At 48.7% G+C, this 16,772-nt stretch overlaps 2 protein-coding genes and 1 non-coding gene across 4 annotated transcripts; 1 reads left to right on the top strand and 2 right to left on the bottom strand.

Annotated features, from left to right (window-relative positions):
• The first annotated feature begins 527 nt into the window (after positions 1 to 527).
• On the top strand, positions 528 to 6,658 carry LOC135817936 (nuclear receptor subfamily 2 group F member 6-like). 2 transcript variants are annotated; one of them, XM_065331240.1, is made up of 6 exons: positions 528 to 974; positions 2,623 to 3,246; positions 4,016 to 4,078; positions 4,237 to 4,598; positions 5,184 to 5,430; positions 5,692 to 6,658. In XM_065331240.1, the coding sequence occupies exons 1-6, from the start codon at positions 800 to 802 to the stop codon at positions 5,997 to 5,999; spliced, it is 1,779 nt and encodes a 592-aa protein (XP_065187312.1). In that variant the 5' UTR covers positions 528 to 799; the 3' UTR covers positions 6,000 to 6,658. The 2 variants fall into 2 exon arrangements, with proteins under 2 accessions (XP_065187312.1, XP_065187313.1); XM_065331241.1 differs by lacking the exon at positions 4,016 to 4,078 and having other exon boundaries at positions 532 to 974.
• A 4,002-nt stretch (positions 6,659 to 10,660) lies between these two features.
• On the bottom strand, positions 10,661 to 16,550 carry LOC135817935 (deubiquitinase OTUD6B-like; the record flags this gene model as incomplete). The annotated part of the gene is given in 5 exon segments (XM_065331239.1): positions 10,661 to 11,761; positions 13,051 to 13,157; positions 13,776 to 13,837; positions 15,305 to 15,425; positions 16,505 to 16,550. Coding segments are annotated over 5 exon segments (409 nt in total), but the record flags the coding sequence as incomplete, so codon positions are not given.
• Positions 14,459 to 14,531, bottom strand: Trnav-aac (transfer RNA valine (anticodon AAC)). Its single transcript has one exon. It is a non-coding gene; the product is annotated as a tRNA-Val (tRNA).
• Positions 16,551 to 16,772: the final 222 nt, after the last annotated feature.

Below are 16,772 nucleotides of genomic sequence, written 5' to 3'. Positions count from 1 at the left end.
CCCTACACATGGCGGATCCGCGGACCACACAGATACCACGGCTGCGTGCAGCGGCCAGATCCCGGATGCGTGCAGAGGTCGACTCTCTACTCATATCATGTCGATTCGTCATTGGAATGCACTCGCAGTCCTGACATACTAGTACTAGTACTCGGGACGGTAGATCGCGGAGCAGCACACAAGCGGAGCAGTTCTACGAGTTCAAGTACACTGCCGTTGAATGAATGGTGTATGATGCCAATACATTTGACTCATAATCAGTCAGTATGCGAGCTGGAAGTATGCGAGCAGGAAGTATGCCGCGCCAAAAGTATGCGAGCTGGACTGAGTTATTTTGCTCTGCGGGGAACGATTATGACTGTGTGAACGATTACTAGTATGTGTCACTTGTGTGTTGCGACCTCCCTCACCTCGGCCTCGGTCTCCAGCTACTGAGTAGCTTGTACTGACGGTAGATTCTACATGTAGTAGATCTACTACCTGACACGGACACGGACTGTCTGTGCGTGTCATGGGGCCAGCCCCATCGCCAGTTCAAGAAGCAGCATGCTAGCAGTACACTGCATGCACTCTCCAGGCTGTAGTGTAGATCCACGCGGTCGTTTTTGGAAAGATCATTGATTTCCGCGTCGGTCTCGAGCGCACTGGCCTGAGCTGCTGCGCTTATGTGCTGTGCACAAGTGGCGATCTTTCCCTGACTTCGACACTTTGTACTTGACGACTAGGTGGCTGGTTGTGAAATTGAACCAAGGAAGCGTCTCCCAACTGCAATCGATATAACTGCATTGCCCACTCAACGATGAACAGTTTCGAGCAAGTAGACACTGGCGAGTGCGATGTAAGCAGCACGACGTCGACGGTGGACGAATCGAGGCAAGGCTCTAGCTCTGCTGGCGAGATGGAACCAAGCGCACCCAGAACACCAACCTCGACCGCTAGACCAGGCTGCACAGTGGACGAATATCGCACTGCAGGTACGACTTATTGCCAATGCTAACGGTCTAATATTTCCTGCTGGGGAAAGGAAAAAATATTATGGCGTCTCCTCAACAGGGAGAGCTAACTGTTACGCGCCATTGCACTGCGACAGCGAATTCGCGTGCCAGTACTAGTAGTTTCTAGGACAGTAGGAGCATAGATGCCATACTTCCACAGAATTGAAAAAAAAGATTTTCACCAGTCTGAGCGGATACCTCGCGTAGCTAGATCAATAGTTTTGCGTGACCAGCTAGTACGTCGTACCTAGTACCTGTTCTCTTGTGAAACTAACACTTTAATACTTCAAAATAAAAAAATATGGAAAGCAATGAAAAACATCGGCGGCCATGTGCCAAGACAATGTGGGTTATTACCCTTTGGAGGCTCCAGCTACAATTGTGACCTAGTTTACAAGTTATTATTATTATTATTAACCTGGTTGCCACTTGAGGGTTATGTGTCTTTGCAGAATTCATAAGAATAATTATATTATTATGATGGAGTCGCGGATAGCGATCTGAATAACACCCATACCGATCTGACTGCCAAAGTCTTCAGCCGGCTGGGACGCAGAGACAGAGTTGAGCGGCATCGGTCTGAGGAGGCCGCCATGTTCTGTTTGCCAGTCCGGTAAAACCTGCCCAAACCGGGTGCCCTTGGTGCAGCGGAACTGTGCTGATATGACAGGATTCCGCTTGATCCACAGCACGTTGGTGCATGCAAACTTGTCCGATCAGTACAGGATTCCGCCTGGTACAGGGTCCGGCAAACACAGGTCTTACTGTACGTCTATAGTCGCAATTGATTTAGTTACACTCTTCCAGCCATGATTCGGCAGTGATGGCGACGCAGCCATCGGCCCAGCCCGATACAGTGTGCACACACTACATGTAGAACAGTACCTCAGGACTACGCTTTCGGTAGTTTTAGGTCAGAGGAATTCGAAGCCGTTGATCCCCCCCCCCCCCCCCCCCCCCGAGCTGCAAAGAGTGCTCAATGCCAATGCCAAAGACAGAGGTTAGAATATGGCACTGCGGAGGACGTTCAGGTTGGTTGTAACTCCTTTTTCATGCCCCCAGCCAATCCGCATCAGTCGTCTCATCAGTTGTCTGATGATTGTCTGATGATTGCCTAGCAGCATGAAACTCAAGAGTTACAACCAACCTGAACGTCCTCTGCTGAGTCTGCTATGGTCAGAGGAGTTCAGTATTTCCATCATGGTGGTGGGTAGACAGGCGCGTGCGGCGGTGCCCTTCAAGGGGGGTTCCGGGGGCGTCCCCCCCCCCCCCCGGGAAAAATTTCAAAAAATGAAGCAAAATCCTGCATTTTGAGCGAAAAAGGGGGGGGGGGTTCCGGGCACCCAGGAACCCATACGGGGCACGGTTTCACTGTAGTGACTGTACAAAGGTTCTCAACAGTGCTCAGGGGATCAGTTGAGAAATTCTTTGTAGGCAACTGAATCGGAAGATCTCCCATCTGAGCGGGAGATTCGGGGCCTCTGCTTTTCGGTTAGGGCGTGTCTGGGACTAGGGTGAAAGTCGCGTACACACACACACACACTGGATTTGTTTTCATATGCGTGTTTCTGTTTGTTTGTGTGTGTGTGTGTGTGTGTGTATTATGTGTATGTGCCTACACATTCAGACTATCCGTTTGCCGCCCTGGCCAGCGGCAGTGGCCGGTCATCGGGTGGCACCGGGAAGTCGGCGGCAGCTAGCTTCCTGCCGATGAATTTGACAGGCACGCCGGCAACAGCTAGCTCCTGGCTTAACTCGTTAGCTACAGTCACACCGATTGGAGTGCCGGCGGTAGCCAGTCAGGGTATTGCAACTGCACCAGCAGCCATGGCAGCAGCAAAGACCAATCTCAGTAGCAGTAGTAGTAGTAGTAGAGACACAGACACCTTTGGTCAATATCACTCTTTTGATGACGATGACGACGACGACGATGAAGAAGACGATATGTCGGAGCAAGAACAAACGCCGCAGCAGCAGCAGCAACAAGTAAAGGGCGAAGCAGAAGAGGACACAAAGCCGTCGTCGACCGTGACTGACTGTGTCGTGTGCGGACCTGGCGACAAAGTCACCGGCAATCACTTTGGCGCGCAGACGTGCGAGGCGTGCAAGGCGTTCTTCCGGCGCACGGTGCGTGCCGATCGCTCCTACTCGTGCCGGATGGACCGGACGTGCGAAATCACGCGAGAGACGCGCACCCAATGCTCTTACTGTCGCCTGCATAAATGCCTGCGCGTGGGCATGAAGAAAGAATGTAAGTACTAGTGGTTGCTACTTCAAGCTGTACAGGTCATGCTATTACGTCATCGTTGCAGAGGCTTTGTATGGCGGTGACGTCATCGTTTCAGATGCGTTGTACGGGACGACATCATTGTTTAAAATGCATTGTACGGCAATTACGCCATCGTTTCGGATGCTTTATATGGAGTAGCAGAGCCGCAGCACAGTGGTGCACTTAGTAGTGCTGGTTTGCCATCAAACTAGCACTGCGTATGTGGCTTATATGGCTTGTCACTCTACAAGTCCCATGGTGCGTCTGGGGACTCTGGGCGGTCATGAAGTCAAGACCCTAGGTGGGCGGAGCTCCCTAAACCTCGCCACCGCTACCGTGATTCATGTATTGTGTGCTTCCCCTGCTGCATCTCGTGTCAGGCTGCTTTGAACTTGAAGTGGCCTCTGTAAAACAAAATTACCACTCTGTATCTTGAGACAACTACAGTGTAGCACTGTTTAGTTCTCAATGGAAAACAAGCACTGATCTGCACTCCATGCACTCCAGCTTATGTCAATAGCACTGATTTCCACTCCATGCACTCCGTACAACACTGGCACTGATTTCCACTACATGCAGTCCACACAAAAGCGTATGCGATAACCTCATTACTGCCTTGGCATGTAGATATTGCAATTCGGCTGGTCGGCAACCACTCGTACTGCGCCCAAGTGATTGTACGACAAGGTTGTGTCGGTTTTTGTGTTGTGTGTATGGAGTCACCCTGTTTGTGTTTGCAATTTGCATACAGTGGTGCAGGTCCCGCGTTGGGAGGGAGAACGTAGGCTGAAACCGTCGCGCAAGCTGAAGCTGAGTGAGTGCATGTGGAGATGCGAGCATGCATGCATTGTAGTCGTGTACGATCAGGGTAGTCTAACATCTGTATGTGGCTATTTGTGTGTGTGTGTGTGTGTGCACGCGTGTGTGTACGTGTTCTGTTTGCGCACTTCTCGTGTGCCGATGATCACACAGCTGTACAGGATGGCCGTTCACAGCAGGTGCGGCCCGGTGACAGCCAGTCAGCACATTACATCGACGACATGCTGCAGCGCTACCCGAGGATGAGCGAGGCGGCACCGATGCCAGCCATCAGCGATCTACAAGTGATGGACTTCTACCAGGAGTTACCGGAGGAGGACGGCACCGTGCTCGCAAAGCACATGGAGGACGCAGAGCGCCGTATCAGAGAGCGCGAGCCCCAGCCCTCTGGCACTGCGCAGCCGGTTAGAAGCCTGAACGAGGTCGTGCTCGCGTTGCGCGCAATGCTGCTGAAGGTGATCGACTGGGCTCAGTCGCTGCCGGAGTTCAGGGAGCTCGATCCTCCCACGCACAAGGTATGGCTAACTTTCCGCAACCTTCCCCGCTGTGCATTACCTGCATGGCTAAATTCAGGCTTGATGATCTTCTTTAAGTTCTAGTGCCGGTGTGTCGGCTTGTATACATGTATTACAATGTACTGCGTGTCTATCCGTACGGCTTAGGGCACTGGGGTAACTGGAACTCAAGGACAGCTGAGCTGAGAGTAGTACATGCCGTATATACAGTTATACACACCCTAGATTACCAATGCTTTTGGTGTGCTGGGAATTGGTTGCCCTATGCAGTACTGTAATTTCAGACATTTTCGGTGCTCAATATTTTCGGTATGAGGGCAACAGAACAGAAATTTTCGGTACAGAGAAGCAGTTCCCTATTGGATTTAGTGCGTTAGTGTTTGTTCGGTGTATTGAAATTTTAGGTATGAAACAGACGCACCGAAAGTACCGAAAATAAATGTACACCGAAAATTTGTGAAATTACAGCATACATTCATGTGTGAGTGACTACTCCAGAGCGGTGACCACCATTGGATCAGTCGGGTATATTCGTGTCACTCATCGCTGCCGTTGTTTGCTGTTGTGTTGTCGTCCGCCGCACAGGCTGATGTTCTCCGCGTCTGCTGGATGGAGCTGATCACATTCAGCATGATGACACAGGCACAAGATGGCGACCACCATGACGGCATCATGCTCGGCACCCAGCAGTTTATCAGCAAAGAGGACTGCTTTGACGAAGAACTCGGGCATCTGATCGGGCGCTTGGTCGACGAGCGAGGCAGGTTCCGCGCGTTCAACTTGTCCGAGTATGAGAAAGGCTGCATCCGAGGCATACTTATGTTCTATCCAGGTGAGTGTACCTGTCAAGTGTGAACGCATGCTGCATGAGTGAACACGATGACGATGACAGTGGATATGACGATGATGATCCGTGTAGAAACAATCATGGGGTGAATACCATGAACTGTTTGCGCCATGTGTGTGTCGCATCATAGTTTTCATAATCACCTTGTGTGACTCTGCGGTTTGAGTTGGCCTCCGGTGGATTTCCAATTTTCCCACATGTATATAATTATATTGTGTTCACGGGGGTCTGTGCGCGTGTCTGCAGAAATGCACAGCGGCAAGGCGCAGCTGAGCAAGCGCATGACGTTCTTCCAGGACGGCCTCATGGGCATGCTGATGGAGCAGTGCATGGCCGCGTACAACCACCGGCGCTCCAACCGCTACGGCAAGCTAATGATGCGAATCCCGGCGCTGCGCACGCTCAGCGCAGAGCTGCTGCGCTACCTGCTGATCAACGACGGCACGTTCTTCAACACGCCCGAGCAGACTGGCACGGCCGTCGGCGGGGCCACCAACAGCCACGGTGTCAACACCACGCTAAACGCACTGCTCATTTTGCCGATGAACGAGTGACCGGCAGCAGGGTGCTTGGCATTTGGATGACAACTTTTCAAACAAGGAGCTTCTCCAAAGAGGATGTGAAGGACCACCTGTGTCATTTTAGGACTAGGAGCCGTATTTCTTCTTCTTCAAATTCATAGTGACTATTTTGCAATGCATACATACAGCTTATCAATCTCCAGGGCCGATTTCCAAAACAATTCCTTCATCGACTGCGGATTTATTCCAGTTACATAATCGTATGTATAATATTCCCCCCCCCCCCCCCCCACCAAATCCGCTGGCTAAAGTTTTGTACCACGTGTATATATGGATTTTCCAAACTTACCACACAAATGCAATTTTGTTTCCTGTTGATCCTGATGCCTCCCGGTCTGTTCCTATCGTTCTCACTGATATAGCGTCGTGTACAACGACGATTCCTGATGAGTGTTATAACATTTTGTCCTCTTCTATTCTCGGATTTGTTTCCACTGTTGAGGAAGATATCAATCACTCCAATACAAAGATATTTTCACTTCCAATTTTGATTGCTTGGATCTGCATTTGAAAATCATATTTTTACACAATGTATGTGTATTATGCCTTGATTTCTTCACCAATTTTGTTAATTATTGTGTTTGTTTTACCTGTAAAAGAGACTTACCGACTGAAAAAATGCAGGAATCGCATTACCTCGTGTTGCCAGACATGGCGAAGACATGCAAGTGTGCATACCGGTACATGTAATACTAATAGTATACTCACATGGCCTTGCACACTACCGTAGGTTAATTCCAAAGAAAACAGTAGCGTGCACCATTCATCATTGTTCTATTGTTCCATTCCAGTACAATACATGCAGGCACACTTCAGTCTGTCAACTCAAATTACTCACTAACACCTCCCCTCCTCCCCCCCCCCCCCCCCAAGACTAGCAAGTGTCCATCATTCCACAACTAACTAATTACTAGTACTTCCTGCCGAAGTTCCTGGTATGATCCTGGCATTGAACCAAGAGTAGGTCCATGTGTACACAATACTAGTCCATGGTGGACCCTTGATTGTACTACAGTCCACACATAGCACCCTGTTCCAAAGCAGCACCCTCTGGAGGCTGGAGGCATCTCATGCATGGCAAGTGATTATCATCCCAAAGATTGCATGCATGCATGCACAGCTTGAACTTAGTTCAAGCAGACCGGCTGCAGGATAAGAAGGTCAGGACACTGCGTAGTTGAACCCAATGGGCAGCACTTGACCTCTTGTATGTCCCTGCCGGCTTGGTTTATCCACCTGCTCAGGTTCAGGGCTATGTTTGCCTAAAGTTCATTCTTTCCCCTTGAGGCTTGCCCAGCCGTGGACATGAACGCACCCAGGGTTGTGTCACGGAGGACAAAATAGGAATTATTATTTGCAGCAACAGAGCCAGAGACTGGACCGGCCACAGCCATCAGGGCATTGAGAGAATAATACCACATGGTAATGGTATGGAATGCATGGGCGATCCCCAGTACAATGCATGCCTGTCCCTATACACTACTTGCTTGTAGCCTAAAATAGGTATGCAGTGCAGGCGGTTCACCGGTATAATGGCATTTATCCTATAACTTAAGTCCAGATCCAAACCGGACACAATGTGAGCAGCTATATACACCACAATACAATTATTAAAATTATGTCATGTGCTATACCTTATGCTATGCAAATCTCTCTTGCACTGCACTGGCATGAACCAGTTGACCAAACACTTGCAGGTCTACATGTCCAGGCATACACGTACACAGTACAGTAATCATAGCCATGGTAGATTCATAGCCAACCACAGTGACAGGGCGTTGACCAGTTATCAGGGGGCCGGATAGGCTCATGCAAGAATAGCTTAGAGTACGGTATGATTTCCAAGGCCTGTACCATTGCCCAGTGCAGTGCAAGCACTAGCCTACAAACGGGTAAGAGAATGTACAGCTACTACCAAGAGTATTTGGGGGGGGGGGGTATTATACTCTTGCTACTACTAGTACCAAGAGTACATAACTCTTGCTAGTACCAAGAGTATATAACCCCCCCCCCCCCAAGAGTGTGCAACTCCTGATACCCTTTCTATGGGGCACGCCGACGGCGAAAACTCACATCACGTGGTGCAGTGTCGCAGTTGTACGTTTCCAGCCCGTTTTTAGCGAGCAGCGGAGTACTAAAAAAAGCACTCTCTGACAGAAACTCACTGCACGTATGCAAATCCCCAGCATGATCACGGCAGATTTTCGGATTGCGCGCACGCTATCCTACGTTTGTACGTAGTACAAAGGTATCTGGGACACGTGATGTGAGTTTTCGCCGTCGGAGACCCCATAATGCAGAGTTGCACACTCTTGGGGGGTTATATACTCTTGCTAGTACTATATTTTTTGTAGTAACCAAGCCAGATATGTACAACCTAACACTGGGAAATGGCAAAAACCAGCAAGTACAATGTACTAAACTTAAACCTTCTTCTGTCAGTACTCCTTGGCCCTGGGCAAAACCATCCTGATAAACCATCCTGATAAACCATCCTGATAAACCATCCTGATAAACCACCCTGATACGGCCACATCAAGTACAAACTGGGTGCTATAGCGTGGAGTGCTCACATCAGACAAAAGCCAGGCAGGGAGCAGGCCAGGACAGGCCAAGGAACCACCAGGATACATGCACTGTGCAGTGTTGGCACCCAGTACAACTTCAAGTTGACTGCCATTGTGGAGTGTTTACATCAGACAAAGGCCAGGCAGGCCAGGCCAACCATCCACACCAGATACCACTGCTAAACAGTACACCAGTGCCGGTGGCAGAGTACAACACAGCCACCAACACCAGTTCCGGTACTAGCAGCAGTACAAAGTGACAAGAGAAGGCATACGGTAATGAAGTGGGTGGTGTCCTCACTGTCCATCCCGCTGACACTAGCTGCCCTGGCCAACAATCCAGTGAAGGTTGATTCACAGGACAATCAGCAGGACCAAGATGTGGACAGTCCTCAAAACTAGCAACGTCCTGTCGGGAATCCTTCCAGGTACTTGAACCGGACTCTGTCCGAACTGGACAGCTGATTTAGAAAGACATCTGGCACTGGCACCCAGTTAGCTGGCACCCAGTTAGCTGGATAGTACAGACCGGGTTCTTTAGATCACCTTCCTATGTATAATGCAGTGTGGTGCCATGAAAACGTGCAGTGACTTCACCTCCCGCCCAGCCTGATACAAGAAGCGATAAAACTGGTAGCATATCACAACACCAGTCACAGTGTCCAGGATGCCCAACCCACAGGTCTTTTCCCATTGTAGATGAAAGGCAGAGAAGAAAGTGCAATGGCTTCTCCAACTGGAGACGGTGACCGGAGAGGAACGTGCTTTTCCGCAGAGAAAAACCAAAATGGAACGTTCAAGCTGATGTTGATACATGTAGATGCATGGGTACGAGTCAAAGTCAAAGCTGTGATTCCACTCCACCAAGGCAGGATTCTGGATCTGGTAAACAGCTACAGACTCAGACTGAGCCCCAGGTGTTGACTCTTCCAGAGCATATAGCACTGGGGAAGTGGGAGAGCTCAAGCTCGATCATAACTCTTGCCAGGTGCACACTATTCCAATATCATCATGTTGATAGCCAGCAGTGGTTGCACATTTGAGACTTTTCTTGTCAGAAACTAGAACTAAAGACAACTAATCTCTGGGGTTAGAAAAAGGAGGCAAAATACAGGAGCTTGAAAAACGAAATCCCCGATGAAACATTTTCCAGAAAATGTTAAATGTACTCGAAGTACCAATATGCATTGTGAACAGGGTGATGAAAGCAATCACAGAATGGAGAATACAATATTCATCTACTCTACTAAGGTTTCTTCTCTAGTGGCTAGAGAGACCCAGTAGAAGTCACAACACACCCACATGCACCCACACACACACACACACACACGCGCGCGCACACACACACACACACACACACACACACACACACACACACACACACACACACACACACACACACACACACACACACATGCACACACACACACACACACACACACACACACACACACACACACACACACACACACACACACACACACACACACACACACACACACACACACACACACACACACACACACACACACACACACACACACACACACACACACACACACACACACACACACACACACACACACACACACACACACACACACACACACACACACACACACACACACACACACACACACACACACACACACACACACACACACACACACACACACACACACACACACACACACACACACACACACACACACACACACACACACACACACACACACACACACACACACACACACACACACACACACACACACACACACACACACACACACACACACACACACACACACACACACACACACACACACACACACACACACACACACACACACACACACACACACACACACACACACACACACACACACACACACACACACACACACACACACACACACACACACACACACACACACACACACACACACACACACACACACACACACACACACACACACACACACACACACACACACACACACACACACACACACACACACACACACACATGTACACAGGCACGCGCTGAGCACTAGCGACAACCACGGGCAAAATAGAAACTAATGCTTCACGTACAAGGGGTACATGACAGAGGGGAAAAGGAGGACTAAAAAAGGAAAAGAAGTGTCGGCAGCTTGGCTTCACAGTGAGCCGCAAAAGCATTAAATTAAAAGTGGCCAAGGTTCATTGCAAAATACTGGGCCAATAACCCTTGATGTGAAGGTCACCACTTCTACCCAACTGGCACCAGGTCATGGCTACAAGGATGATCATTGACCCCAGAGCCCGTGTGGTGTGTGTGCTGGGTGGATTTAGAGAGCTGGCTTGATGCACCAGTGCAAGTGCCTGCCCCATGCATACACACACACACACACACACACACACACACACACACACACACACACACACACACACACACACACACACACACACACACACACACACACAGCAGCAGCACCACCACCAGCCGATTGGTTGATTCCCTATGCAGGCATTGCCGGATCAGCCACCTGAGCTGTAGTGTAGGCACTTTGCATGGCGGTCAGAGGGTCAGGAGGTCAGCACTGCTAGCTCAGTAGGGAGTCCACCCCGGCCAGGACCGAGAGAAAAGAATGCAACACTGAGAAACACCAGAAGCACCGCACATGTCACCCGGTAGGGTACAGAGCTCACTCCGTAGAAACCAACTTAACTCCACTAACAACACTGAACCCAACGCCAGCAGCCTACCTGTAGAGTATATGGCAGTGGCAGAGGGAGGATAGCGGCAGTACAATCCTGATACCAATCTTCTTAGACTGGCTCCAGGTCGACTGGGAAATTTGCAGAGAGTTTGCCAGCAGGGAAAGTGTGGTACAAAAATTGACCTTGAAACTCATTCCTCCTTCTGCTGTCCATTACTACCACTTGACCTTGGCTCTCCGGACAGCTGGACAGCTCCGTCCTGCGCCCTGTTGACCACCATACAAGGAGAATGAAGACAGGGCAGCTGCGGACTGGCCGGTTGGTTGCAGTTGCTCCTAATCTGGCTGCTGCTGCTGTTGTAATACTGCTTACTAGACTCAGCAGAGCCAAGATCATGTTGCTGCGGCTGCACTGGGAATGGCTGCGTTGTAATGCTCACCCGTGCCGAGATCATGCCGATGATACCTGAACAAGACAAGCAAGCAGAGAGACCAGCAGCACAGGACAAGTTGCTGCGCTGCACGTCTTCCCCTTCCTCAGGCACGCTTTCCACCAATATCACAATCCTGAGTTGCAAAAAAACGGCCTTGGCGCAAATGAGATGTAATGTGGGGTAATGTTTGGTGACCGGACATGCTTTTGCTGGTATATTATGGAGATTCTGGCATTTCAGCAAAGAGTGTGATCAGAGTGTGATCAGAGTGTGATCAGAGTGTGATCAGAGTGTGATCAGAGTGTGATCACTAACCCTGTTTGATTGAAGTACATGTACTGCTGGTGTTAGTAATGCTGTACTGAACTACTCGTAATGCTGTACTGAACTACTCGTAATGCTGTACTGAACTACTTGTAATGCCGCATCGAACCATCACTGCTCAGTCTATCAGCAATGCTGCACTGAACGATCAGCTGTGGTGCATTGAACTAGTCTCGAGCCAGTACAATTCGTGGCTAACATATTTATTAGGGTAGTGAGCAGCCGCACTGAGACCCAGCAACCTCGCTGGTGACTGATCAATGATCATGCAACAACGAAAAGTCACAGTGAACGTTTCTCCTCTCACAGTCCACCTGCTACTGTAAGTCAATACTAGTAAATATTCGGCGCATACCGTGTGTCAGAGCCATGGCCTTATATTCGAAACACCGCTGCTTTCCTAGCTATTTTAGATGCAAAATGACTCACCCACTACGCCATGCCATAAAAGTCAAGGTCTACACACAGACATTTCAATGTAAATCCACTTGTTCACCATTCCTGCCGGGCTGTAAATTTGTTAGTATGGTACTTATTCCTTCATTTTTACAAAACATACTTCAAATGTCATTGCATTTCGAAGCCCATGGCTTTATAATCGAATATACCTCCATGGCTTTAAAGGTGCGGACATACGGTATTTATTTTCGGCCTGGTCACGTTCCGCCAAAAATTTGTTGCGGCCGAAATTTTGTTTTGCAAGGTTCAGTGTGACAGTGTATACAGGCGGCAGCAGTACAGGCCGAAAATTTGAATGGGCCGAAAATCTGTAGACTTACAGAAGCCAGTGTGTAGCCAACAAAGAGCCCAGCGCCACCACCACTACTACTACACACACACAGAACTTACACAAAGCGCAGTGGCTCACTGTCAGTGTAAGTTGAACTCTACGTCACGTATGATTGAATCTCATTCAGTTTGTTCTACTTGCATGGCCGTTCCTATTCTGTAATAAACCACTTGTCTCTTCGCTACCTAAGAACCCCTAGCAGCTTACACTAAGCGTAGTGGTTGGCTGATAGTGTCGTCGCCAATGGTGATGGCCTCACACCCGGCTTGGTATACAACTACCTTCCTCTCCAATGCCCGTGATATGGCTTGTATCTGTAGCACAAAGAATATGAGCAGGCGATGCATCCACACATACACACACACACACACACACACACACACACACACACACACACACACACACACACACACACACAGTGTGAAATGTAATCTACCGTTGTAACCTACTTCCACTGATGATGGCAACGAAGAGCATGTTGGAAGATATACTTCTTTCATATCAATGCAATCATAAGTGTATAGTTGATTCAAAAATAATTAGGCCTAACATAATGCACCATATCTCATTTCAGCTTGGGACCCGGTGTGAGTTTTAGCCACAGACGAGTGCAGTGCAGTGCAGTGCACAGTCTAAATAGACTAAAGACTGAAGATTTATGTAAAGAGAAAAAGGCCTACAAGATACGAGCTATGACTAACAGTCCACCAAGGCAACGAGATAATTATACAGTCAGATAGTGCGACAACAAGGCACAAAACTGACAGGGATACTGAGACATTCGACGACCTTGGTGGACTGTTAGTTATAACTCGTATCTTATAGGTCCTTTCCTCTTTACATATTACTATAGGCTCACCATCCGAGTTTTACTAAAGATATAACTTCGAATCATGCAAGCAATGTCAACGAAACCATACATGCATACATACCTCTAGTTGGCCGCCCCACATTGCAGTCTCGGCTACATTACGACAGTAACGTTCGAAGAAATCTGTACAATGCAGTGAATGCACACACGCATGTACGCAAACACCCACACCCACACCAAAGCAAACGAGTTATCACACAATGGACGACATTAACACCCAAAGGATAGAACATCAGTTGAAGACTACAAATCACAGTACAGTCGACTCCACTTCAAACGAACTCGGTTTTTTGAAAGGAATTCGGGTGGACACACCCATTCCCATAACGCTGCACATCCGAACCAGTTCCGTTATTTTACGTTTCGGCACTTGGCCATCATCAGGTAAGGGGTCGTCGCAAAAGTGTTTTGTCGTCCCTGAAACGAACATGATTCATTTGGGGGGGGGGGGGGGGGGGGAGGGAGGGAGGGGTGCGAGCCAAAATCGCAAGTCGACCGACACTGTACATATGACATGTACATGCATGAGATTTTCGTCGTCCAGCATAGCAAGCTGTGTTCGTTTCAGACGGAGGGGAGGGGGTCCAAGTACAAAATGAACGATGTTCGTTTCAGGGACGACAGAAAACTTTCGCGACGACCCCTAATAAGAACAATGATTTTTAGTTGTCTTTTTTCTCCCTCTCAAAATATGAGTGCACACAGCTAGCTGAACAAAGAAAAAAAGAAAAAAAAGAGAATTGATGTTTCCACCCGGGATCGAACCGGGGACCTTTCGCGTGTTAGGCGAACGTGATAACCGCTACACTATGGAAACAGCTGACAGTCTAGACAGGGCAGAGTGGTGATCTGACTACTCAGTCAGAGCTACAAGGAAAGATCATCCAAGTGCGGCCAGGCATGTACTCGTACACCGTTGCTCAATGAAAATACGGTCAGGCGAGTGAATGGTGAGAAAGATGCATCGATTTTCATTTACACTTTAGTTATTAGTTTGCTTCACACCTTTTATCAGTCATTACGTATGATTTATAATGCAGTGGCAGTACCAGGCGTGGGCCATCCCCTGGATTATCAAAATGGGTGCCTTTAATCATTTTTCTGTTGTTTTTACACTTCTTCGGGCTTTGTATGCATGAATAATGTGCAGTACACAAAAAAAGAAAGAAAGAAAAGAAAGATGCATCAGGTGCGTCACAGGGCAGTGGGGAGTGATACGACTGGGAGTCCGGGGGGGGGGGGGGGGGGGGGTCGCTCGTGGAAAAAATCGGATTTTTGGCCAACAGGGTGCGTTTTAGTGCTCTACACTACAGGTGTTCTGGGCGGACCATTCTGGACGAAACGTGGTACGACCATGGTCATACCGGTCGTACCGTGCGTGATGCCCCTCCCCTGTGCATGGTGGGATAAGTGGAGAGGAGAAGAGTGCAGTGCTCTGCAATCTCATGATGAGGGGGGGGGGGGGGGCTGAGATGACGAGGATTCACTAGCGCTGTTCGATGGTCTCTACCTATGTGCCGCTCATGGTCTCCTTGTGTTGTTACTTGTACACCCATAAGTATACTGTAAGCCCCACACACGCTTCCTTACCTTCAGTAGGTGGTGACGACTCGGAGGGCTGCGTTGCTGCGTCCTCGACGAATGCCTCAAAGTCGTCTCGGTGCCGCAGCATGAAGTTGGCAGCCTGTCGCCGTAGTGACAACATATCCGCCTGGACACGAACAGCAATAGCAACGCGGACAGGGCGGTCTAGCTTCACGTGACGTGCAGGGGTGACGATACTACTGACAGCGAACGCCACGGGATAAGTGGTATCAGTACTGGCAGTGGCATCATCTTACAGCATTGTTTTAAAACTGAGTGACCTGGTCAGTCCGCCAGTGCCTGCCTGAGTACTACTCACATACTGTACAAAAACAAATTTTCGTTTACGAATTTTTTTGTTAGAATACTATAAATGATCACTCCACCAGCAGGTTCATTACCTACTAAATTTCGTTTTTGGTCGAGGTCTGTCACCCTGAACGTTCAGAAATTTTTTTATTTGTGCCCCCCTATAGGGACCGTCCGGGGTTTCCGATTGTTTTTACAAAACGAAAAGTTTTAGTATTTTTCAGCCCCCACCCACCCACCCACCTTTACTGCAGGTAAAACAAATTCCAATAAAATATTGAAAAATTCGACGATATTGATGTCAATTTTTGACACCCAGAAGTAACTGGGCATTCTCCATCAGCATTCAATAATTATTTTCAAAACGAAACTCCATCAAACCCACCCACCCACAAACGAAAACATGTCGTTTTGAAAATATTATTGGTAACCTTGGACGGCCCCTAATGAACATAGCGAAGTTAATTGCAAACGAAACTTTGTACTACGTCCTATACTGTAGAGCGTTTCCACATCTTTTGTGATGTGACAATATGGGTCCCTGGGTGTAGGAAGTGATCATGGCATGTGGATAGCGGAGCCCCGTCGTCATGTGACCCATAGATGCAGGGCTTGAGTGGAGTTGGAACCAAAATGGCTGCCAGTATGGTCGTGTACTATACACGTCACATGCAACGACTCTATTGTACGGGGGTAGACGGGTGTACAGGGGTGGAGCTAGCCTGCTCAAAGCTAGACGTAAGTGTGCAGATTTCTTTTTGTCCTCCAGCCAGAAATGCAAACCACCATGCGTGCCACCATAAGAAGACACAATGGACATCAACACACAAACACACAGCGGAGAAGGGAAGGGAGGGGGGGGGGGGGGAGGAGCGGTGGAACAAAAAGCAACTTTACCTCACTCTTCCTGTTGTGCAGCTGGTACGCTAATGCATGGTACAGGCTACAAAAGAAAAAGCAACACACACACACGCATACACACACGCACACAGACACACAGACACGCACACAACTGGTCATAATTAAATGTATGTCTGCTTTATTCCCTAGACTTTCCGTAAGGTGCAATACAGGAATAAACATTCATTGGTTTGAGGGAAAGATGCAGGAATAAATGTGCATCATTATTGCATACAGTGTTTCAAAAGAATAATCGAAACAAACA

Source organism: Sycon ciliatum, chromosome 5 (assembly GCF_964019385.1).
Source record: "Sycon ciliatum chromosome 5, ocSycCili1.1, whole genome shotgun sequence".
Lineage (NCBI taxonomy): Eukaryota > Metazoa > Porifera > Calcarea > Leucosolenida > Sycettidae > Sycon > Sycon ciliatum.
This window is presented reverse-complemented; position numbering and strand designations above follow the sequence as displayed.